General features: G+C 36.7%; 1 protein-coding gene across 9 annotated transcripts in view; it reads right to left on the bottom strand.

Moving 5' to 3' along the window:
• Nucleotides 1–26,189, bottom strand: part of PUM2 (pumilio RNA binding family member 2) — a 65,944-nt gene that overhangs the window by 27,815 nt on the left and 11,940 nt on the right. For 5 of the 9 annotated variants that reach the window (XM_063424415.1, XM_063424386.1, XM_063424397.1 and 2 more), the window contains exons 2-10: nucleotides 16,633–16,701; nucleotides 10,731–10,836; nucleotides 10,261–10,448; nucleotides 9,452–9,624; nucleotides 6,200–6,470; nucleotides 5,819–5,912; nucleotides 3,814–3,939; nucleotides 2,508–2,647; nucleotides 684–822 (exon numbers count right to left, since the gene is read on the bottom strand). In XM_063424415.1, coding sequence (XP_063280485.1) covers nucleotides 684–822; nucleotides 2,508–2,647; nucleotides 3,814–3,939; nucleotides 5,819–5,912; nucleotides 6,200–6,470; nucleotides 9,452–9,624; nucleotides 10,261–10,448; nucleotides 10,731–10,836; nucleotides 16,633–16,683 — 1,288 coding nt within the window. In that variant the 5' untranslated portion in view covers nucleotides 16,684–16,701. The remainder of the gene's footprint in view (nucleotides 1–683; nucleotides 823–2,507; nucleotides 2,648–3,813; nucleotides 3,940–5,818; nucleotides 5,913–6,199; nucleotides 6,471–9,451; nucleotides 9,625–10,260; nucleotides 10,449–10,730; nucleotides 10,837–16,632; nucleotides 16,702–26,189) is intronic. The other 4 variants (XM_063424390.1, XM_063424405.1, XM_063424410.1 and 1 more) reach the window with 2 other exon arrangements.

Below are 26,189 nucleotides of genomic sequence, written 5' to 3'. Positions count from 1 at the left end.
AGGAATGCATCAACATTATCCAACTTAACTATGTAAAATCCTTAATTTTCACACTGCAGAATGGTCAAGTACACTGAAATTGCTCTTGCTCAGGTAACTGTACCAAACCCTCAGAAGTGATGTTGAACTTCAAGCTAACCACTTCCCAACAAATGAGCCATTCCTCAGGAAGACAGAAGCCATGCACACAAAAAGAATCTGAGGCTCCAACCTTTGGAATGCTTCCAAGCATTTTGTGATCTTCAGATCTGATCGAGCTGTAATTTTCTTTTAAATTTCTTAATTTTGGATTCTGAAGTTTAGATATTATGTCCCAAATAAAAGTTATTCTAGCAAAACTTAATACTTCCTGTTGCAGAGAAACCAGAACATGACTTTTTCAAGACTGCATGTAATTGCTTCATTATATATAAAATTATCTTGCAAAAATATGTGATATTCCTTGTGTATATATTTGTAACAGCAAATACAGAGAAAATGCTCCAAATAACAAATGCTGGAAGAGTTTCTTGTGCTCTACAAATACTGTGCCAGTATTTTAAACCAACTGAATAACATAAAACTATGCAACTCAATTCTAAGCAGCTTATCATAAACGTAACAGGACTCTGTTAATCTGTTACTCAATAACACCAATATTGTTACTTTCCATGAGTCTCTTAATCCACTGATAACATACATACCTGGCATGCCTGTAGCAAGACCCTGACCAAAAGCCAAAGCTGGATTTGCTGCTGCAGCTGCTGCGAGTGACTCTGCCTGCTGCCCTTGCTGCCCCTGGTTGGGAGTGAGCGGGCGCTGAGTTGCTCCAGCTCGCAGGACCTGGGAAAAGCCGACACAACACTCATTCCTTGAAAGGTAAGGAAGGCAATCTATTATGTGCTAACGAAGGTCTAGAACAGTTACTTTGAGTATTTGATGCCTCTCAGCCCTGATTTTCACTTTGGGAATACTGCACCTCGTTGGTTTCCAGAATATACACATACTAAGAATAAAAGGTAGATACTATTTTGCTGACAAATGTAACCAAAAAAAATGTGACCTGCTTTGGACAGCAGAACTCAGGTATGTTCCATCAATGGTAACGAATATACAGGAAGGAAGAAAATCTGTAAGAGTGATACATGTTATGACCTACATTATTTATTAACTGAACACCTGACCTTCCTTGATAAACACATTTGTTTACATTACTTCCAGGCAACTGAATGATGTAAATCTGAGAATTTCAGCACTTGTAGTAACTTGTCTAAATAATTAACACTCCACTGCCAACAGTGCTGTAAATAATGCACCCACTAAGTTTCAAATATTCACATAACACTCCATCACCATGCAACGCAGGCGTATTTTATTATGTTCTGACAGCGAATCTCCAGGAATCTGATTGAAAAGTGATTGAAATTCTTGCAACTACTCTATTTCTCTCGGTTAAAATCAACTTTTTAAGGTTTGAAATAAGGGAGAAATACAAGATATTCCCCACGAAGAACTGTATATGTTATTTGCATAAATTGGATATTAATTTTATAGAGAAAACAGGAAGACACTGCAGAGATGAAATACATTCAGTTATCAATGCAGGTCACTAATAAAAACACTTAATAGAAAGTAATAGCCACCTGAATATAAAAACAGTGATGAAATCACAGGAATTACACAGTAACTTAGACTTACATTATATTTCTAAGACTGGCATTGAAATTAACCATATTGCTGGTAAACTTGAAATACATACATTCATTCAAGTGTAAAGTTATTGTAAAATTTGGGGTTTTCCTTTGTCAATTGCCATGTATTTACACTGAAAGGTCATACAATAGTTTAAAAATATATCCAAACTAACAATAAAAAATCAGCATTTTTTAAAAAATTACTTAAAGAAATGGAATTTTCAACAAGTTCTTGTAACAATTGCTCACTCTTGCTTCATCCACGGCAAAAACACCATATGGCACATGGTGATGCTGCAATACAATTAATGCCACAGAAAAACAAGATGGGAAATCCTTCCTCCTTGTGAAGCAACAAAACTACTGGTAACACCTTTATTTCCCTACTTTTTCCCCTACTTATTGAAGGGACAGAAAAATGTGTAACATTTAATCTGCCAGCTATTTTATGAAAACACAAATCCATTTTTCCCAAGCTTAAAAGAAACAGTATCCTCCTAAAATGGCCAGAATGTGTTTTTTCCTCCCCTTATGTCAGTTTTCTAGATTAAACTTTACAGTAATCTACTACACAGGAAGAATTACCTACACACATAATAGCACAGCAACATGAAGAAAGGAACTATTTTTAATGCTTATTGTCTTAAGAAACAAGACTGCAAAGTAACTTTAACATGGTGTGAGACAGCGACAATCACAAAGAAAATGGAGCGGTTTTGACATTCATTTATTATACAATAAAATGAATATCTGAATAATGTAGAATTTTCTAGCAGCTGACCCTTACACACTGGAATGTTAAGTCAGGCACTCTGCCTTCCATGCTGAACGTACCGGTTGCTGTCCCTGCTGTGCCTGGGAAGCCGCTTGCTGATTTGCTGTGGTATTTGCTGCTGCAGCTTGCTGCTGGAATAAATTGGCTGGATACACCCCCCACGGAACACCGTAATACTGAGGTGGAACCACAGCAGGACCTAAAACCAGAAAGCATGATTATTCCATCTAGTGCAGCTGCTTAAAATACTGTTTGTAGCATCCCTCATTGATGCATCTTCTCTGTGTCAGAAGAGAAATCGGTATTAAAAAGAAGGAATTCTCATATTAGATAAAATGACACATGAATACAAATGGGTTAATTTAAAAGAATTCACACCAAGTCATATCTTCTCTATGAAAAAATGAATACCCTTGTGAGACTCAGATGACAAAGAAAAACCTTAAAGCATTCAGAGTCTGTGTACCAAGGAACATTTAAAATCAGTTTTCATGGTTGGAAGAAAAGATCATTTCAGAACATCATAGAATGAATGAAATTTATCCTCCTGATAGTGATGTACTGAGACTTTGATCATTTGTGATTCCTCCTTTCTGTATGATGCCCTTGCTTACAAACACAACCATTGCCTATGCCTCCTCTGCATATACACGATGCTCTTCAAAGTGGGCACACTTAACTCTTCCAATCTATTGATGAAGTAACTGTAGAATAACCTCTCTGTATCATGGCATCATACATATAAACCATTATGTATACATGCCTTTTAGTTTTTTCTACTGCCTTCCCTGTGAAACACCATGTGGAAATGGGTTGGTTTTTTTAAAATGTTACGCTCAAGTCTGAGCACTAGCTGGGACTTGAATACTCAGTCATGTTGTTTCACAGTGGTATCTAGTAACTTTTTGAGAGATTTTCCTGGGTTTCTCTGTTGTCTGGGCCTTTTAGCATGCTGGAGACCATCTTTGCTCTCATGCCCACTGAGAATGAGAAAAGCTGGAATTAGAAAATTAATGCATTGAGTAAAAAATAGAAGGAAAGGTTAGCTGTCTCATCTTTTGAAAATAATACATACTGTCAGTGTCAGATGCATCTTATTGAGGATAAATACTATTGGACCTGAAAAAAAAAACCCTAATTTTTGTATATGAAAGTCCAGTTGCAAGAGAAACTTGGAATCCATATATAACAAACTGAAATCCTTTCTATTTTAGTAAAAATCTTCAAAATGGCAGTACTCCTTTTCTTACAAGTCTCTCCTTCTGAGAACTACATTTGCAGAGAATAAACAGGACGAATTTCACTCTTTTTTCTCTTTTTGTTCAATGGAATTCTCAAGACAGACACTTTGCAGTGCTGAGTTACCTGCTAGGGTAGCTGCTGCAGCCAATCCAGCTGCGGTGTACGGGTCAGTCCCTGGAGGAGCAGCGCTGATAATGTACGGGTTTGGCACAAAGGCAGCCGGGGCCAAGCCTGCGGAGAAGACGCCTGCTGCAGTAACAAACACAGTTCCATTACAGCCAACATTCTCAGCGAGCATCATCATATTCACACCACCCAAATCACACAGCCTATCTGTTCAAATCAGAACTGCTTGTACTTTGGAAGCTCTTAAGAGCAGGTACATCATTACAGAAATCAACATTCTGTGTCTTCTCATCAGGCCTTTCTTACTAATCCCAAGGTCTAACAGCTTTGTTTTGTTGGATCTACAGACTCAAAGGAGATTTAACTCATATGTGTCTATCCATCCTTACACAGAAGGGATTATTCAAAGTGGAATTTATCTTGCCCACTTTAACTATCTGAAAGTTGAATTAGTCTTGCAAGGAAATCTGTAGCAGACAATCATCTACTGTCTGAAGTGAATCAGCCAGATGAAATGAACCACCTGCTAGAGACAAAAAATCTCTCTTCACTGACAATTAAGGAAAAATTTAACCAGATCTTTAAGTCAGATACCTAGTTTTCAAATACCCAGTTATGAGATGCTAATCTTACTTCCCAAGAATCCTGATTTGATATAGGAATTGTAATGGAAGGAGACAACTGTAGAAACTATGGCATACAAAGCATTGCTACCCAGTTTCCCCTGCCAGTCAGGCTCATGTACTTTATCCAACACTAAGTCAGCAACTGCTGCAGCAAGCAAGGCACATCAAACTATGTCCCTCCCTTCAAATATTTTTTGATAATTTTCTATTAACATGCACATGACAAGAGGCTCCATTTTAAAGAGGAAAATTTCAGCTGACTACTCAGTCAGCACCTCATCCACAGTAAAGGCTTCTCCAAAGTTCAGAAGTCAAAGACAGAGCCTGTGGATTCACACAAACATCTCAATCTGCCATGCTTCCAGCTCTCAGCCTGTATTTGTCAGCTACGTACCAGTAAAGAGCTGCCACTTTTCAATCCCAGCTATAGGCTGGGGATCCCTGTCTGAGCAGATCTCACAACCTACCTAGACAAGCTGGTGGGAAAACTTACTTGCAGGAGAGCATGGATACAACTCACTGGAGAAGATGCTTCCTACCTCTGTCTGCCCTTCTGATCCTGAGAATCCTTTTTTTCTCACAGAGGAAAGACATTTGTGCACACACCTCAACAGCCCAGTGGAACTGGAGAGAGTGGAAATCTTTAAACTCTATCTCCCTTCCTTAAAAAAGGAATTACTTCCACATGTGTTCCAACCTTCCTCCCCTAAACACCAACAGCATCCCCACAGTGGAAGATAAAATTGTTGTCACAGAAATAAAGGCTCCTTGTTGAGTTCAGCACATGAAGAACTTTACGTATTTAACTAACTCACTGAATTAAAGGCACTGAAAAAATGCATGCTAAAGAATTAGCTCTATCACAAGGGTACCTGCAAAAAGAAAGAGCTGTTTAAATGGTGCCATTAACAAGGAAAAATTAAAACTTAATCAAAACAACAATATGATTTCAAAATTCTACTCTACAATGGTTTTTAACCATGGATTATTAAAAACACTAAACTGCAATAGAAGCTTAGAATTGCGTATTGTTTTTTAGTATATAAAGCTAGTGTTTCTATTATTGCTTATAGCAGTAAGCATTTTTAACTTTTACTCCCATCAACATTTAACTACTATGCTATTTGCTAAAAGCAAATACAAGTTTTATTTCTTTGTATACAACCGTCCAAAGAGGAAAATTTACAACAGAAAACCTCCACTAAGGACAGTACAGTCACAGGCAGTCATTTTGAGCAGTTTTCATGAGAACCACTGCAACCAGCCAAGTGATTCATATCTATCTGAATGAGAAGACTGGCTAAATTAAAAGGATTCTATCAATAAACACACCCACTTTTGCCAGGGACACTTGCTGTAGTGTACAGAAACCTCACCTATGTGTGGCTGCTGAGCTGCAGCCAGTGCATATTGCTGCTGCTGGGCTGCTGTCAACTGCTGAACAGTCAGAGCATTAGTCCTCTGGAAAAGCTAATGGGAAAAAAAAAAAAAAAAGATGCATTTCAGTTTTCAAAAGTCAGGGCTATAATATACCTGGATTTGCTTACAAAAAAAAAAGTCAAACCAAGCTTCAATAATAGCAACTTACTGAACTAGAAAATTATGAAACAATATTTTTCTAGATTAATTATACAATTACTTGCCCTTGACTAAGTCACAGACAAAATAATATTCCATGTGTTGTATGTTGAAATGACTGCTTATCAAGAGAATAATCAACAACTTAAAGGATCAATTTGCCACAGTCCATTACTAACCTGCTGCTGAGAATTGTAGTCAAAAAGTCCTACAGTAGCTCCTGAAGAGTCCATTTGTACCTGATTGCCAGGATAGTCAAACTGTAGAGAATCAAGACCAACTTGTTCCATGGCATCTAGATTCTGATTTTCTGGATTTGAAAATTCTTCTACCAGAGGCTTGTGGGCTGTAGGATTGGGCAGTGGACCTAATCCTTCTGTGGTGCTGGGATTGGGGCCCAGGCGCTCAGCTACTTCTGTTGGGGAGGCTTGTCGACTTCCAGGGGTACGACTGTTCAGAAGAAATTTAAGACAGACTCTTCAGTCTTCAGTAAAGCTGTCCATGGACAGAGTACAGTATTTCTACTTTCAAAGCAGCTCTGAACTCAACAGACTTTACAAAGGGAAGTGACAGACTCATTTAAACATTTTCAACCAACATGCATTGATGGCTCAAGATAAAGGATGCATTTAACCCTAAGGCATAATTTTATTTGGGTTTTTTTTAAGTTTAAGAATGATTATAGAGCTCTTCAAATCACTTGTGAGAAAAACAAACTGATCTGTGAGGCTGTTTTGAGTCAAATGCAGTGAATTGTGGTCACCTGTGAATTCTGGGATAGCTCTTTATTGTATTTTGATAGTGACATGAAATGTACTGAAGAGAAATTAAAAAAAAAGAAATGGCAAAGGGCATTTCACGCCAAAGAACAGAAAGACACAGCAAAATTTCAGTTGGAAAATACAAACATACAATATAGTAACCATTTTTCACATGTGAAAAGCAAGCAATTTTCCCTTGAGTAAAATGAACTAATAACCACTTCATTTAGCATGTGACTTAAACATTTCATTTCCTACACATTTAATAGACTAAACTACACTGATGATTGGTTAAGTTATTACTATAACCCTGAACAGAATATACAATATCATAGATACCATATTATATATAAAAGCTGAATTGCTTTCTCATCTGACTGGCAGTATTAATCACATTCCCACTGACTACAGAGGACTTTTTGTACACTTATAAACACCTACAGGCAAACAGATGAAGTGAGGTGTCAATACAGTAACATCCTAAAGAGATTCCCTATGGTATTTGGTTAGACTTAGGATACCTTAATTTGGAGTGGTACCCCACCTTCTGTGGAAGGCCACATTGTTTAGACTATCATTTTTTACTGGCAAAAATCTAAGTTAACTATTAGCAAAGAGTTGTGTGAGAAAATCTCTGATTGTCTAAGATTATTGCATTGGCAGACCTTTATGATTACATATTGTTTCTCAGGAAATGTAAAACTTTTAGTTAAGTTTGCTTTACTTGTGAAAACTGCGTTCAAATACCAAATGCCACCTTGCAGGAAGAACCTGTGTTTACTGCAGGAGTACAGTGCCAGCCCAGTTTGCTGTACTGCTAATTCTGGGTTTTAGTTCAGAGACACTGCCTCAGCACTACCTGCTGTGCTTCCTCTTCAGGGCTCCAAAGCCAAAGTATCTGTTCCTCACAGAGGCACGTGACTAATGCAAAGAGATCTACCAGTACTCATGTAATGGCTGCTAACAACACTCAGGCCTGTACAGCAAGAAATCAGCCTTCCAGGGAGTTTGTTGCAGCAACACTATGATTTTTTACCCTGGACAAAGTATGACAAAGAAAGGAGGAGTTTTTTGACTAGAGGTTTTTTTTAATGTAACAAGTAACCTCACCATGATTGTATATAACATGCTGGCTTACCATCTAAGTATCCTAGCAAGCAACCATGTCTTGCTCGAAACCTGAGTTTAAAGCCATTTAATAGTCTCTATTTTTCCCCAAGTGAAATACAGCATCAACAAAGTGAAGAACAAAAGGAAAAAAGGCAGTTATTTCAGTACATACTTAGTTTAAAAACGCTACAAGAACAAGAAAAATACAAGGAGGAGGACAGGATGAAGTTTCTTTGTTAGTACTTATGGTTAGCTAATACAGGTTGCTCCTTATATTGGTGCTGTTCTGTTGCTATAGTTAAAGTTGTGTCAATACTTCAATTATAAACCTCTGTTTGGAGGGCTCTATACCACCACTTTATACAGCTCATTTCATTTAGGTGGCCTTTTTTTTTTGAGAGATTTACTGGCTTTGAATGCTTTTTTGCATTGGTGTACTTTTTAATAACTCCTCTCTTTAAATAATACAGAAGGTAGTTTACAAACACCTATTTCAAAATTGAAATAGATTCTGGTAAGGAAAAGCAGGACAAGTTATTCTGTATTTGTGACAGGTAACAACAAAGGTAACTTTGTTTACTGTGCATATTGTAGCATGCATCTGCAAGGTGCCAATGTGAACTCTGGTATGCTTGGTATTGTACTATCTTCAATGATACATCTTGAAAAATAGACTTGAAGAATCCCTCCTTAGCCTCAAGTAAATGCATTTTTAAAGGGTGGGAAATACTTACGTATGGGATTCAAACATGCATTTTAATATACTTAGTCAGTAATGAACTAATGAAACCACAACTATATGGTCATGTTCATCATATTAATACAAATTTATGAACAGCACTCTAGTTCTCTATCTTTTTAATTCTTCTGTATGACACAAATGCATCATAGTCATTCAAGAAAGAAGGATCAGCCCTTAAAAAACATCCAATTTAAAATGCAGTTTAGTAAAAACCCAGACTGGCTGTGCTGTCATATAGAGTTCACTGTTCAAAAGCTTGAGCTCCAATCTACTTTTCCCTACAAAAACAACCAAACCACACCGCCATTCCTTAGGTGATATTTAATTATATGAATAGGAAAATACACTGCTCCATCTTAGTCAAAGATATGGTTTCTATAAAGACTTATGGGGAAATGATCAGTTGTGTTAGGCTGTGGTATCTACTAGCAAAATCAGAAGGAAAGTTAAAATTATGTAGGACTTACTCTCTACAAGAACACTCAGATGCAAAAGAGCATTAAAAAGAAGCAGAGAGAGAAAGAAATTTAGTTTGACATTAAAAGGGTTAAAGTTTTCATCCCTCTTTAATTCACCACATTCAGAAGGTACCCATTAAGTTTTAATAGTTACTATGTTAAGATGAATTTGTCTCATGAGAAGTGACACACACATTAATGACATCCTAAGAAACATGTGGCACGGTGGGAAAGGGAAGACTTGAGAGGGGAAGAATCAGTCTGCAGCTGGGTAATGTTTAAAGCTGACACACAAACCAGAACTGTAATAATGCCCTTAAAAGACATGCTTGTCTTCTCAAGAAACAGTTAAAAGCTTACTTAAAATCTTTGCAATCGGCATCCATTCCATTTGGCAAACCTCTGCCATTTATTTTAGTAACATCCTCATCATCTCCTTGTTTAAGATCTCTGTTTTTGTCCTCCTCAAATGGAGAAGCCTTGCCTTTCTGATCTCCTTTCTCAGGTCCATCTGTTTCAGCATCTCTAGTGCCCTGAGGAAAAAGAATCTGTTTGATTCTGAATATTAAACAGAACACAATAGGAGCACCACAAGGTGACCTAATTCTACACTACAGTGCACGTAAACAATACAAACAGTTTGTTGTCAATGAAATTGCATTTGGTGGGTAACTTGGTCATCAAGTTTCAACCACATGCAATTAATAACTGCCAAAATGTGAAAAGGAATGCCAAGATTTATAATGGAAGAGCTAACTCAACCTTAACTATAGCGGTGCTGTTAAAGCAGTAACACTTTGATTTAGATAAAAGTTTATTTTATACAATTAAAACATCCAGTTACAAAACAAACCCGCATGAAAACATAGAACAGGAAGATCTAGAATAAAGCTCATCACACATTTTAAATTAAGCTATTTGCAGTCTTTTTCCTACCTTTAAATAAAGTTTTTAGGAAAGCACTTTAAGACAGCTATTTAGTTAAGATTCCCAAACCACTTCCCTCTTCTGCCCCCTCCAACCAAGGAAGACACATAGATAGCAACTAAACACTCACTTCTAAAGAAAAGAGCTAAAAAATAAAAAGAGATGAAGAGAGTAGAAAATATCACCATGTAACAAAGACCACAACAGGTAACCAGGCAAGCTTAACACACTGCATTACTTACAAAAGCTCCTTTCCTAAACCGGGAATCCAATTTATCAGCTGGAGAGGAACTTAACACATATTCTACCATGCTCACTCCAAGGCCACCACTTTCTGATCGTGGAGACAACACAGCATTTACTTCACTGTTTCCATGAAAACCCTGTCCAGGCTTTCTCTGTACCATAATAGGCTGGGACATAGAATGGTCTGTTAAAAACAAACAAACAAATAAAACTATAGTATTTTTTAAAATACAACTTATAATGTTTTTGTATTCCATTAAAACAGCAATATTAAGACAAAAATTAAATTAAATAAAAGATTCCAAATCACAGTTTTAAACAGTGTTATTGAAACACAATCATCATGCAGTACACATTTTCACTAAATGAAACCAAAATGAAATTTATATATAGTTACAAAATTTGTTTTGAAATAGCATTCAGTAATCATGACTTAATGTTCAGTACATATACAACAGTCACTTACGAGGAGTTCCCCATGCAGTCTCTCTCCACTCGTCACCAAGGAATATCCCTTTTTGTCCATCTTTTGCTGAATCATCAGGTTCCCAAAACTTTTTGGCAGGTAAAAGCTGTTAAAAAAGAAGATGGTTTTGTTTAAATATGCTTATAGATGGGCAAATATAGCAATACTATTAGGAGGACATGCAAGTAGTTTTAAATGGTTTGGGTTGGAAGGATCTTCAAGATCATTTAATTACAATTTCCCTGCCACAGGCAGGACTGCAGGTTACTCAGGGCCCTGCCCAACCTGGTCTTGAACACTTCCACGGATAGGGCAGCCACAGCTTCTCTGTACAACCTGTTCCAGGGCCTCACCACCTCACAGTAAAGAATTTCTTCCTTACATCTAGTCAAAAATCTCTCCTCTCTTAATTTAAAACCACTTCCCCTCTTTCTACCTCTATCTGTCCTTGTAAAAATTTCCTCTGCTTTTTTTTGTAAGCCCCCTTCAAGTACTGTGAGGCTGCAATGAATTCTCTCCTCCAGGCTGAACCACCCCAGCTCTCAGCCTGCCTCCACAGCAGCAGCTGAGGTGTTGCAGCCCTCTGATCATTGTGGCCTCCTCTGGATCCATTCTAGCAAGTCCCCATCTTTCCTGTGCTGAGGACTAATACAAAACTCAGCTTTCACTAGAGCAATGCACGTTCCTGGGGAGATCCTAACACTTGAAATCTACTTCCCATTACTGAAGCTAATGCTTTAAAAAGGAATTGCTAAAATAACTCCAACAGGATTGAGATTCTGAAGCTATGAGGAAGAAATACAGAATATAGAAGCAGCTGTGAAAAAAGCAAATCAAATTAATCCCTGTGTTAAATTAAGACAATCTTCTCAGAAGGTTTAACCAACAGTGCCTTCCTGCCAAAGACTCAAAAGCTTGGCTGTTAACTAATACTGTGATAACCAGAAAGAGCAGCAGTTCATTGTGAAGTTCTCTACACTTGGAAACGCATCATGTTCCAAATTTTAGAAAGTGACTAATACACATGGTAGCAAGTCAGCTCCTTTAGACCATAGGGCTGTTATGAATCTGTGGTATTCATATGTGAAGTTCCACATACCAACACTGTTATTTAGATGAATGGGTTTTTTCATTCCTACTTGTAAAACAGAAAGTGTCATGTTAGATAAGTATCACTTCTTGTACTGTCTTCAAGGACAGAAAGACTTAGTGTGACATGACAGAAGCACCACACAAACAAGAATTTCTCAAATACTAGCATCCTTGATTTTACTGCTTTATTCTTGTACCTTTTCCCATCAGTTACAGTACAATTGCCAAACTCTACATGTCATATTTTCTCTATATGTAGCTAAAGAACTGTATTCTCAGACAGAATAGGTACTTTACAAGGTACCTCAACAGAAACTAAATTGAAAACAACTTGCAAAATGTAGGGAAGAAGAAAGCTGCACAATCCATCAGATTCTGCATAATGTAATACTGTATGCAGAATTTTAGATTTAGTGAAATTAGAAAAAAACAAATGTAATCTAATGAAGCTGTTTGCAATAAATGAGTACACTCTGAAAATTTGCTTTTTCTGTAACTTAAGTGACTAAAAAAACCTTCCAAACTTCACAGCTGGTTAGTATGAGCCTGGATGAAACTACTAACAGGAGTCAGTATATAATACAGATATTTCTGAGTGTGACACTGAAAGTGCTTGTGAAAACAGCCTCAGGATGAGGTGGATGAGATTGTCATTTGCAGGCCCCAGTATCAACACCGCAAGAGAAGTGACAAGAGCTCCTCTGGACAAATTTAGGGATTACTGTTTTTCTGTGCTGCCCAGAGCTTCTACCAGAAATGAAGGGGTTTGACTGGTTAACTCCAAATCCCTGAGTTCCTTACAGAAATTCATTAACAGGGAAGGATTCAGGTGGGAGGATGATAAACAGCCAAAGCTCAGCAAAACTCCAGGAGAATGTTATGCTTGCAAGAGGTGCTGTACTGTTGTGATGTGCCCTGACAGAGATGCCCACTCTCAAATGCATTGTACAATCACCACCAGGTGTCAACCAAACATACTTTGTGAGCAGCAAGATATTAAGTTTATCCTAAATTTAAGGGATGAAATTAGCCATCCAAAGGCAGAGAAACAGATTAATAGAATCTTACAACTGCATTTCAACTAAAAGTAGAAGATTAAGAACCCCAGATCTGCCTATGCAATCTACACATAACATTTAGCTTTCTATTTGTAACAGGTTTGCAATACTATTTAATTTTCATTTTGTAGGAGAGTGGTAGAACAGAAAGCAAGCATTTAAAGTTATCTACAAAAGCTTAATTTTGGGAGTCACATTTTATTTTAAATGCTGTCTAAGCCAATTTCAAATATGTGTCCAGCTGAGAGCTTTGAAACATGTAAATGAAGATGTCACCACCTAACACAATCTTAATATCTTGGGTGCCATAAAATGAAGTATGCTTACCCTGAAATTAGTAATTCCACTATCAGACAGGTATGTTCACACAACTCAGTGTTAAGAACAATAAGCAAATTTAGAGCAGAACACATTGCAATACTAGTTTTGATATCAAAACTCATTCATATGACTTGTATGAGAGGGAAAACTGTCCCCTGGTAGAAAGAAGCAACAATCCTCACTGCAAAAATACATGTTGTTTGGGGGGCATTTTGCTGCTGTTGTTGCTGGTAAACATTTTTTAAGGTTTGTTTTGGTTTTTTTGAGGTTTGTCTTTTTTTTTTAACTACTTACTCTAAAATTCTTAACAGATAAATTCAGCTGCTTTCAGTCCTCATGTACTTTGTACATGTACTTCACATACACAAAGAATATAAAGTATCTTTAATACAAAGCATAATGCATCATCCATATTGAGAGGCTAAATTTAAACTACTGAAGATTAAACAGATTTACTGATTTTCATAAAATCTGAGGGACAACAAAGTCCCTCAAATACTTAAATGCAATTTTACAAAGTTAACAATATTGCAGTTCCCTGAGAGCCACTGATTTAGATTTATTATTTATTTTGACAGATGGATATGACATACACTATGCCCTTTTTAAATGAATGTATTAGCTCTTGGATTGTCAAATAAGCAGCCCTATCAGCTGTCAATTCTTTTAATTGTGGAATTAAAATAAAAGAAGTACTTTTCAGAAAACACTAAAGATGTATTCCTCTTTGACAGACAGGAAAAACAATGTGATTGATTAGTTTTGCTGAAAAAGACTTAGTCTAGAAGTCATCTCAAATCAATAAGGGTAGTTAAAGTCACTGTGCTTTACTCTTTGACAGCATGTGTTTTTCTCAAAATTTTCTGCATTTAGTACAGTAAAACACAAGTTTTACAAAGATACATCCAATTATAAGTAAAAATAATGGAGAAGGTTGTAGTATTTCTTACTACACTCTCCCAAAAGTACACTAAATGTGTCCTTTTCAGTATCAGCACTGATCCCTGTTAGGTGTCTGCCAGATGAACAAAGCCCTTTACTACAGACAAATAACAGCAACCAGTTATGCTACCACTGCCTCTTAACCAGCTCTGATTTGAAACTGCACAGTCTCCATCACTGTCTCTTGAATTAAGGATTTTTATTTTTTTCAATTTATTTTTAAGATCAGAAGTTATTCCTACAGAGTTCAATGGACATCTCAGCTGAATTTCTCTGAATGAAGTTTTGACACTAGAAATGAATATTTTGTTCCTAAAATGAACTCGCTGTGCTTGGACCCTGTAAGTTAAACCAACAGACATTGGAGTTTTCTGTTCTGTTTGGCAGTAAGTTTTGTGTAGCTGCAGTGGGTCACACTGAAGGTCCTGCAGCCCACTCTGCTTGCCCTGATATAGCAAGCAGATGCCTAGAGAGAAACAGTGTTCTTATTTCTTCAGAATAGTAACATGACCTTGCAGGTCACCATAGGTTTGGGGAGCTGGAGCCAGAAGCATCATCTGTGTATAACCAATGTAACAATTTAACCAAGCTAAAATTTTAAGAGACATTTAGAGAAAGATGTCTGCAACACAGACTTAACAGTCTCCTAATACCAAGTATTGATCCCAATTATGAAGAAAAGTATCAGTAAGGATTAAAATTATGAAAAAGAAATTAATTTCAGTTCAGAGGAAAATCTTGGCAGAAAATGAGGAACATGATCCAACAGCTAGAAACAGTTCACTTGACATGATCTCTCTCTCTCATACCTTTCAAAACATATGGAGGATAGCATATAGGAGCCTCTACCAAGTCTAGCTTACTTTATAAGGACATTTCCTTTAATATTCTAGAAGGCTATAATAAAGAAGAAGATTAAAACAGCCACGGAATGTATCCCAGAAGTACTTTACTGTTGTGCAATACATCAAGAAAATTACTGAGTAAGTCAACCTAGCTATGTGAACCTGTATTATCTCAAGATACTGCAAGACACCATTGGAACAAAAGACAAAATAATCCGGTGCATGCAGGGTCACAATATAGGATCGATTTCTGAAGCTGCAGTATTGTATCAAAACTCTTTGTGAGTGGTTTTTTTGAACATCTTTATAGATCCACTGAATGCCATGAAAACAAACAAACAGAATTGTAATCATGTAGAAATACATCCCTGCATCTGAGATAACCTAGAATGAAGACTGGTATGAACAGTCATATATACTGTATTTTAATTCCCAGCCATCTATGTCATCCTTCACCTTCACTGCTTTCATTTTTTTTAGAGTATCTGTGGGTGTCAAAAGACCAAATACCACCATGAATTTTACCCATCCACTTTACCACACTGCTGGTACCATCGCAGATACTTCACTAACACCTTCACTTCTCAAAAGGAGTTTTAAGAGCTGGGTGGGGAACAGTGTGGCTACTCAGGTCTGAACAGGGCTTCATCTAATATTGTTTTTTTCCAAATGGGAGATGGTTCAAAAAGAACCCTGGATGAAGCAAACATTGCTGAAAAGCCAAGTGATTGCTTGAATGCTTCATTAAAATAAAAAAAATCAAGTAGGAATGTCCATGTGTCAGCTCAGAAACATTCAGCAACTAGAACACAGCACTTATTTTTCATCAGTAAGTTATGGTTTCCATAAAGACTCCCACCATCATTTTGAAAAAGGCTGCAATATTGTCACTGGTTCAAACATAAACTGAATTAGGTAAATATCCAGCAAGACAAAAGGATCCACATTTGAAATCTTAGTTCAACATGAATTTCTTTACCAGGTCCTGTCAGGGCAAATAACCCTAACACTTGTCAATTACTTTCTAAATAGTTCAGGGAACTGCTTTTGAAGGAGCCAAGTCATCCTTCATGTTCTTAAATTCCTTCCCCCAACCTTAAAGTACAATGACTTAAAAAAACCCCAAACAAATCAAATCAGTCAAAAGAAATAGTCCTTCTTCCCTCCAGCTAAATTATGTAATGTCACCCTTCAGCCTAGTTAAAATCTTTTAAGGAGTAATTACCAGTGAAAAAAAAGTAAATTACCACACATGTCTGCTGGTTGTTCACTTTTTCTGGAGCCAAACCTTTTTTTTCAAATCCCAGTCTCCTTGGCTTCTCAGGAGTAGCAAGCAATTGTTCCACTAGCTTAGATAGAGTGAGACTGAAAACATGCCTTTCACAGAATTGTACACTTACAAAAAATTACCCCTTCACTTCCCTGGAACTATCACTCATTGAATAAGAATGGCACAGATACAGCAGAACCAGTCAATAACAATCCCAACGTTCTTTTAACATACTTAGTTTCTCTTCAGCTTAGACAGAAATAATCAACTTGCTTTTAGGAGATGCTTGTTGCTTTATGTTGTATTATTTAGACTTCTTAAACTGTATCAACATTTCCAAACCACCAACTGGATTTTCAGCCCTCAATAATTACCTCTCCCATTCCCCGAGATTCTAGGGCAAGAGCTTGAAACTCATGATTCATCTCATCCACAGATCGAACCTACAAAGGAAAAACCAAAAAAAATCCATTAGTCAAATATCTTTTCAAAAGTAAATGTTTTCAATACTCCAGATGATTTCTGAATATTTAAAGTACACAAAAACATGCTTTCCAATTTAGTCTGAACATGAGTCTGGATTTCATGAACAGATATAGCTAGTGACCAACGTAATGTACACTGCCAGTATAATAAAATGCAAGAAATTCCAAGAGAATTAAACAGTCTAATCTCCAAATATCTGTACCTATATTGCGCACTATAGAAACAGTAGCCAATATTATATTTGCAATGAATGTGAAAAAAAAAGAGGTGAAATTAAAGATTTGGGCCTATGAAATCCTTTAGAAAGGAGAGGAACTGTTGCACACTGTTACTGAGTACACCTTGCAGCAAATAAAGAAAAGCTCACAAGGCAGGTCACAAAACCTACTAGCCATGTGTTGCTTTTAAAATCTAGTAACTGACTGCATTGTCGCAATTTCTGACGTTTTCTACCAGGAAACAGCATTTTTCCTTCTCTGCAGGTTCTTTTGTTTGTTTGTTTGTTGCAAATATGAAAAATATTTTACTACGGTAAGAGTTGCTGCTGCAGCAAACCACCTCCTTTTCCATGGCACAGACATAATGCACTGGGCTTATTCTTTTCTGAGAAGATGGTTTCCACAAGGACTTTTCAAAGCCAGGATGAAATGAGAAAAAAAAATAAAAAAAGGAAATTCAGAGTTGTTTCTTTCCCTTCCCTTCTCTCCCAATAGTGATATGCAGCAGGTAAAGTTAAATTAAGTTTCCCTCCCAACACCAGTCTCTTGAGGAGTTACTTTCACCAGAAAATCCATCTGTTTACACCAGCCAATAAACCAAACTGAAGTTACTCCAAGCTGATAACATGTAACTAACACTTTTCAATAGATCCTCAAATACTAGGCAAAGAAACAATCTGGTGCTTTCAACATTCTGGCACAAACAACTCGTTCTTAGCATTGGAAAAGTGGCCAACAGATGCTTCATTCTCAAAATTCTACTCCCAAACTACTGTTATTGCCTCAATCATTCTAAGGCATTAACTTCTGAGATTCAGTGTCTCTGTGCTTTTAACAAATTTCACAGCTCAAAGAAGTATTCCCCCAAGAACAATTTTTTAGTTAAGATGGAGTCTGAAATCGCTCCCCAACAATGTCACTGAGATACTGAAGAGCAAATTTAGTTTCAGACTGAATTATGAGGTAGGCATATCAGTAAACTGACCTTATTCCAACAATGCTGACACTTCAGTCAATTAGGCTGATTTTATTCTTTTAAAAACTGAAAGTAGATTTTAACATATCCTTAAAAAAGCTCAAGACACTTTTCTTCAAATGAATATTTTAAAAAACAGATTCACATTTTTTGCAAAACTTTTCTTAGCTCCAAAGGATAATCAAGTATTTGTGCATGCACAAAGAAAATATAACAGTAGAAGAGCAATTAAAAAGAAAAATCAGAAACTCAAACCTTGAAGACTTCTGAATTTGAATATTACAGTTTCTGAAAACATAATTTCTTCAACAGATTGCTGAGCAAGATGATTACCTTACCTAGCCCACTGTTCATGCTCAGGTCATGTACTTTAGTTTCAATTACAAACCAATATTAATTTAGGTACTTCTGTCTCAATATGTAGTTTTGATCTAATGATCTCTAAACAAATTTGCAGGTAAAGCTTGCCAAACTATATTTACCATAAACACTACCCAAATCACTGTTAGGAAACAAACAACCAAGCTTGAAAGAGGCATAATTTTCTTGGTTGTGGTGGGTTTTGGGTTGGTTGTTTGGGGTTTGTTGTTTTTTTTTTTTTTGTTGGTCTTGTTTTAACTTTCAGTGGTGGTGGTTTTATTTGTTTGCCCTTTTTTTGGTGTTGCAAGACCTAATAAATGCCTATTTTTCACAATTCAGTGAAATCCAAAACCATGGCCACCCCTCCTTCCATGTCTCTAAGAAAAGACAATTCAAGAATCGGGGTAAGAGCACAGCTAACTCCTTTTTTCTTCTAAGCAGTTCAGACACCATTATAAGAAACTGAAATTTTATTAAGCTGTGAATACATTTTAGCACGATGAACATTGATTTTGCTCACTGGCTCTTTTTTAAAAACTTAAGTTAGCATTATCTATTGCTACCATAAGCAAGAGAAAAAATACAGTCTTTTTTCCCATCAAAAACAAGAGCCCACAAGATCCTGTCCCATATCATAAATATGTGTTTCACAGATTGTTTACAAACTGGAGAAAACACAGGCAGCACCAATATCTCCATATCTTTCTTCAACACTAATCCTGCTCCAGCACTACAACAACAGAAGAAAACATCCAAAATGACCTGACTGGATCTCCTATGGATAAAGACATGCCCTTTCACCAAAGGAGAAACTTTGGTTGAGACTATTTGCGTTACCAAGGAGTTTTATTTTCTCTAATTCAATACCAGCATTAACCTAATTCATAGGTTCCAGAAATAAACATTTAAATACCTTTTTAAACACAAATTCAGAATATTAAAAAAACACCCTTTTCCTATTTTTATTCCTACTCTGTCATATGGAATAATTCATAAATCAAAAAGAGAGGCCTGTGGAACACAGTGCTCAACATTTACAAGGTTTTTCTCTGGTTTTGATTACATCACTGCCTCATCACTGGAACTGCTCAAGACCAGGCTGGAAGGGGCTCTGAGCAACCTGGTCCAATGGAAGGCATCCCTGCCCATGGCAGGGGGTTGGACAATGGTTCCAAACATCTAATATACAGCAGATCATTCCACAAGGTCCCCAAAGTATGCACAAACAGATATTACACACTGAGCTGTCTTTAGGTGAAACAGTTCCTCACATACTGCTGGTTAAGTAGGCAGAATGTCTTAGGCATTCATGATTTCTTCCCCCTTAACACACCAACAGAAAATTCTCATCTTCTTCCTCTTCTCCAGGCTCTAGATATAACATACCAGACATGTTTTAGTCCATTTTTCATTGCAGCAGTATGAATGAGATTTTAACACAAAATTTCTGTATAAAAACAAAATTATGTTTTAGTAGACTCTTTCTTCCTAAAGTTTACACTTCCTCTCTCTCCCTGAAATTTAAAATATTTTTTTACAAATCTAGAAGCCTACACAAAACCCATTCCTTTACTCTGTTGAGGCTCCACAAAGGACAGTCCTGCCACTCTTTACCCAACAGCTTTTACCACTGCCCTTGAATGAACTTGGCAACCATCGAGGTAACTGCTTGATTCAGAAGGTTTTTTCGTTCCTTTTCCATGCATGAGAATTCACCAGACCACCCAGCTGAACTGGGTGAAGCACCACAGAGAGGAGAGTGCTACTTTTGACTTGGGGAGAGCAACGAGGAGAACGTGGAGCAGAGCGAGGTGGGCCAGGAGCACACTCAGGGCTGCTAACTCCGCTGGTAACACAAAACCGGGCAGAAGCAGGGAGGCAGAGCTGGACTGGAAATCATCTAGGACTGCCACAAGAAACACTGCTTACTGTAATACCCATCTCTGGAATCCTGATCTTGAGATGACAACTACTCTCTCAAATAACCCTGAATCGTGCCAGAAATAAGCTTGTAACCAGCTCCTTGCAAAAGCAGAGAACAGCCCTTTCTTTGAAAAAAGGTCTGTGGAAAATAATAACAAAAAATACAGTACCAAAGAGAAAGATATGACTTTATTTTATACACCAAAAGTGGTTAAACCAGATGACCAGAAAGTAGGAAATCCACTTTTTCTGCATTAAGAAATTCCAAATCCCATCCCTGCCCTCTCAGGTGAATACCCCAACCACTGACAAACAAGACATTTTTGCCACTGAAGTTGTGTCCTAGACCAGAAATTCAACACAAACCACCTGGTAATTACTGCACCCGGACTGGAAAGAAAGGGGAGCCTCTTTTTACACTGCAAATGCTTCTGCTTTTTTCTTAATTTTACTGAATGATTTCAATGCAAAATACCCTTCCAGCAGTTTTCTGGAGAGGTGGCTCTTCTGTAGCATTATCTTATGTAAGATACTTATGTCAGAGACTTAGCATTATGAGCAACTTCAACTATTTTGAAAATCCAATATATAGCAATTCTGTCAGTCCTTCCTTAAGTTCAACACTGTATTGTAAAGCCATGTCAGACCCTTGACAAGACGTTTAAAAAACTCCCAAAAAGCCCACCAAAAACATTTCAGATAGGGGCTCAACTTGAAATTACTAAATAAAAATAGTATTTTTAGTACAAATATTAGACAGAAATCTAGAACAGATTAATAAAAAAGGACAAGAAAAGAAAACTATATAACCAGCCTAAAACTACACAACCAGCCTAAACTGCACATCTCCAAACCTGTTACACCATACTGCAGTCAAGGGCTGCATACAGAAATTTCTACTGTAATATTTTTACCAAAATTACCTAAAACATCCTTACTTTGGTTTAGAGGCCAACCCACAGTGCATCCAGATAACAAAAGCTGTTGAGTAGCTGAACAGGCAACTACTAGAAGCAAAACTGAACTGTTTTGTACACTAAACACCAACTATTTTCTGAAATATTAAAAGAAAACAAGACATTTGTTTGATTAAAGCTGCTTTTGAGTAGATGCCTCTTCTCATACCTCTTTGAAGCACCACAGAACCAAAGGTTCACTTCCTACCAAACTGGTTAATGAAAGTTGCTGCTCCCAAGTAATTCAAAGTCAACAGGTGCTATGTTTGGGTAAGAGGCAAAATTTTCTGAGGCCACATAGAACAGTAACACAACTGAAAGTTTCACAAAATACTCCAAATGTCCAGGCTCCTTAAGCAGTCCAAACAAAGAAGGTGTTAGGCACTTCTGACAAAAGACTTAGGCAAGCAATTTTAAGTTCTAATAAATATTTCTATGGTTACAATCTCAAACATACATCTTCCTCCAGTAAGCACTTAACAATTTTCACTGTGTTACAAATAGTGTTGTAAAACCAACTACAACTTTTGCAGGGAAGTGAGTACTTCTTCATTTGCAGTATTTTTGGCTTCTTAACTCATTCCCAGACTGAGCAGTACTATACTTCTGCACTCTGTGACCCCTAGTACATCCAAATATTCTAACAAAACCAAATTTCTCAATTTAGTTGGTTAGCCTCAGCAATCAATCTGGATGTTAATGTTCTTGTGTTTTATTTCCTTGTGAGCTTTGCGTTGTAGTTGGAGCAATCTTAGCAGCACTGAGAACATTAACAATGACAGAAAAGAGCAGATTTTGAGGTGAGGTTTCTGCAGCACATTATAGGGCAAGGGAATACACTTAGCAAAAGCAGAGTCCAGTCTGCTGAAAAATCCAACTCACATTCTTTGTTTGCTTGTTTTCAATAGGAATATCAATAACCTCAAAGCCTGCACCAAGGAGAAATGAATTCTCCATGTTTTAATCAACAGCATGTATAAACATGCATGTGCTACATATATATATATATGTCTAAGTATGCTGGATAGTATCTCACAAGTCACCATCAAGTTTGGAAAATACTGATTTATTTGCACAGCCTTCTGCTAACAGATGATACAGAGAATTGATTATTATGTCATCACTATCCGCAAAGAAATGCAGAGCACATTTTGCCCCTTTTCAGAACTCCATGATGGCTCAGGGCCAGCTGTGGACTTCCAAGAAATTGCACTTGCTCCCCCTAAACATGAACTCTCCCACCACATAAGAAACTTCCCTCTTCATTGCACAGGCTTTCATGATTCTCCTTCCCATCCAAGCAGTCCAAGCTTTGCCCTAAGACTGGCAGAGCTGTTTGGACAAGTTTTCCTAAACTACTGTAAAATGTCCTCAAGCTCAGGATTTTAATCTGTACAGCCAAATACTGGCAGAGCTAACAGCTCACATATATTAATGTGTTTGTACTGAAACCAGATTTCGTGACTATTTATAACAGTTACACTCCTTGCACCATTTGAAAAGCTGCAGTGATATATTCCTACATAAATAGGGCATATAGTTTAGACTAAATAACCTTAGCAAGTTTCTCAGTTCTTTAATTATGTAAGAAGCTAGCCATGCAATGGAGTTTCTATGAAGTGTACAGCACACAGAAGTTTGCAAAACAAAAATCTAGAAACGTGATAAAAAGTATATAATATAATTTTACAAAATGGAAGAAAAAGCCCATAAAAACTTGTCTAGTGAGAGCTTCTGTAAATTGGAAATTATTTCAAAAATAATTAGAAAAATTGATTTCCCATACATTTTTAGCCTATTGCTTAAATAAGTTATAAGTAAAAGTAATTCTTAAAAAAGGGGCTGACTGGTCATTTACTACTCAGAAATCAAACTGAAGAACTATTTTTCATACAAGAAAATTTTTTCATACATGTTTAATTTTCAATATGAAATAGTTTAAGTACAAATCCCACATAGTATGGTGACACTCTTCACCTTCCTCTGCTGCATACATTATTCTGCAACTCTCACTCCAATGGTCCTTCATAAATATACCAGAAACAAAAAAGGAACACACTAAATATATTCAGAAATTTGAAAACAAGGCTGTGAAATGAAATAGGAGTTGCAGTTTCTGTCTAAACATGCTTATTTTAATTGGTGCTGATTACTTACATGCATATGGCTAAACTCTTTTTTTCCTGCTTTTAAATATCTACACTTCTTGTTAAGCTGGTTAGTCAGCATCACCTTTCTGGTAGCAGTAGCAAGTGCTACAAGTGGTGCAAAAGAAGTTTAGAAGAATTTAAGAGCCAATTTTCAAACCATTATTATCCTGTTCTACACAGAAAGGCTCAGACAGTGACTAATAACTATACAGCTACTTCTATACAGAAGCATAACTAATTTGATGTGCTGCTGTTTTGAGACATCAGCCTTCATTATTTCATCACTTGCTCTAATTCAGAAACTTTAGTGAATTAAAAAAACTAAAAAAATCTTTGAGTGCTTTCTAGGCAATACACTATAAAAAAGGGCTTGAAACTTGGCCTTTTCCGAAGATGAAAACTCTGTATAAACGCTAAAGATATCTACACACAAGCAGGAACTAGGGATAATTTATCTCAGTGTGTTCTGTAATGATTAATGAAACATAACTTTCATTCTAATAGTGTCAACAAGCTCTTCTTAAATGTGTTAACAAGAAACGGAACACTGGAATCCACAGGCTTTGAATCCAGTAAAAATTTCCATAAATTAATTTTCTACGTTGTAATCAATATTCTTTTTGCTTATGTGTTTTCTTTAGAAATCTCAACTATCTTCATTTTTCTGTCTACTATCGAAGAATCTGAAACAGAACATGTCCCCTACACAAATGTCTGAAAAGTACAAAAAACCCCCAAAAAACCCCCCAAAAAAACCAACCCAGACTTGAAATCTGTTTGACAAATGATGGGTTTTTAACACCATCTTAAAAAGAATGTGATCCTAAGGAATTCCATGGAATATAACTCATTTGGTAAATAATATGATTTATATGAAGAAAATTATTTCATATGTATGTATGTACATACACATGGACCCCATCCCTACTAAAGTAGGGCTGAGGAAATTCCAGAAGTCACTCTAACTTCTGGAATTCACTCTAACAGAATTTCGTTAGGAAACAGTTTTATTTTGTGTTATTGTAGAGCTGATATCACAAACACCCCTCCCACCCCCAGCAACTGATATGTAACAATCCCCTTCTTCAGAGCATTTACTTTCATTTTGTTTACTCCTGAATATGGCAGACACATTTACCATATAAAATACGAATTTCTCAAGGATACAGTTTTCAGTAACACTACATAGAAAAACTGTAGTTCTCCCAGTAATTCTCCTGTTCAGAAGTTTCTAGCATCAAGAATTCTTTACCTTCATGATCCAGTACTATTTGAACAAGCTGTTTGCCTTCTGTCCGGTTTTGCTTTCTTATTCCCCCTCCTCACCAGGCAAGAAGAAATTAGGGAATACCAACATAGCCTGATTTTTTCAAAGAGGGTGATACAACCAAACTACCTAGTTCTTACACAATGAATTTAACAGCTCATAGTACAAAAAAACCCCAAACAAACAAACAAATCAGAAGTTTTAGACTCCTCATGACTCCTCATTCCACTACAAATAACTACCTTTTGCAAAGAAAGATGCTGACACAGCACACAACTCCTCTGTATCCCCAGCATAAAATAACAGTGACAAACCCCAAGGTTTCAAGTATATGTCAGTCTGCTTCAAAATCCACCTTGTTTTTTTTTAAGCTTTTAAACTCTGCATAACCTCAAGGAGAGTCGGGGAATGGTAAAACACATTTCTTTTGGTGTATTTTTTTTAGTTTCTTCCCTTGCTACAGGGAAGCATATGTGTATTCTACTTATCTATCTGCAGCAGGTGAACGGACATTTAAAGGAATTGCTGTTATCAATTATTTCAGCAGTTTTCTAAGGATGTTTTCTTTGGACAACATGTACTTAAACTACCCATAGATTTCTACAACTGCCTAAAAGCTGAAAAAAAGCCAACTCTAAAAAAACTAGGGACTACTTCTAACTCAGAAGCCTCACTTCTAATCCTCTAAGCGTTGCAGTCTAGCTTTGGACATTAATATCTCAGTAGATGCTGGCTAGCATAGTCCTTTGAAGGAAGTAAATGATAGTTTAAAATAGCACCAAAGGCTTTATACCAATGACAATAAACAAAAAACAAATAAAATTAAGTAGGCTGTTTAGAATGCAATTTGAAGTGACAAAAGCTTTTGAACGAAAATTAGTTCTAAGCTTGATATTGATACATCTGTGCTTCAATGGATTTAAAGCTAAATACTTCAACTTTTCCTTTTAAGAAGTCAAACATTTAAGAGCAGTTATGTGTAAAAGTCACTACCAGTACATGAACAGGCACAGTATGCATGAACAGGCACAGTATGTAGGGTAGGCAAAAGCAGTAATTGTGGATAAAACCAAGCCACATTTGAATTATCATCTAAAAAAATATCAGATGGTGATTTGATAAGCAAAATCTCTGGTTAGATTTCTAAATTCCAGGTTATTCATCCTCACACAAAATAAAGTATTCCCTGAAGTAATTTACCCAGTTACAGGCTTCCCTTCACTATTTATCCACTTTGCTTTTCTCTTCGTCTTTACACTGAAGAGAGAAAAGCTTTCACACAACTCTTCATAAAGACACACAAGGGCCTTCTTCACCCTGACTTTAATGCAACTGGTACCAAATCAAGGTAGTTCAGAAAGCTAAATGCAGCTCCTCCGTGCAATACAGCAGTGTCATATTTTCAAAATCACCAGTTTTAAATCACATTTAGAAAAAGGCAAACAGCATTCTAAACCCACAGATAAGAACTTAAACTGAGCAAAAGAACTTACACTAACCCATTTTTTTTGATGACTTGAATAATGTAAGGAAATGAATAAGAAGGTATCAAGAAATTTGCTGCAAATGAAAAATACTTGAATGCCTATACGCAG

The sequence above is a fragment of the Prinia subflava genome, chromosome 2, assembly GCF_021018805.1.
Source record: "Prinia subflava isolate CZ2003 ecotype Zambia chromosome 2, Cam_Psub_1.2, whole genome shotgun sequence".
Lineage (NCBI taxonomy): Eukaryota > Metazoa > Chordata > Aves > Passeriformes > Cisticolidae > Prinia > Prinia subflava.
This window is presented reverse-complemented; position numbering and strand designations above follow the sequence as displayed.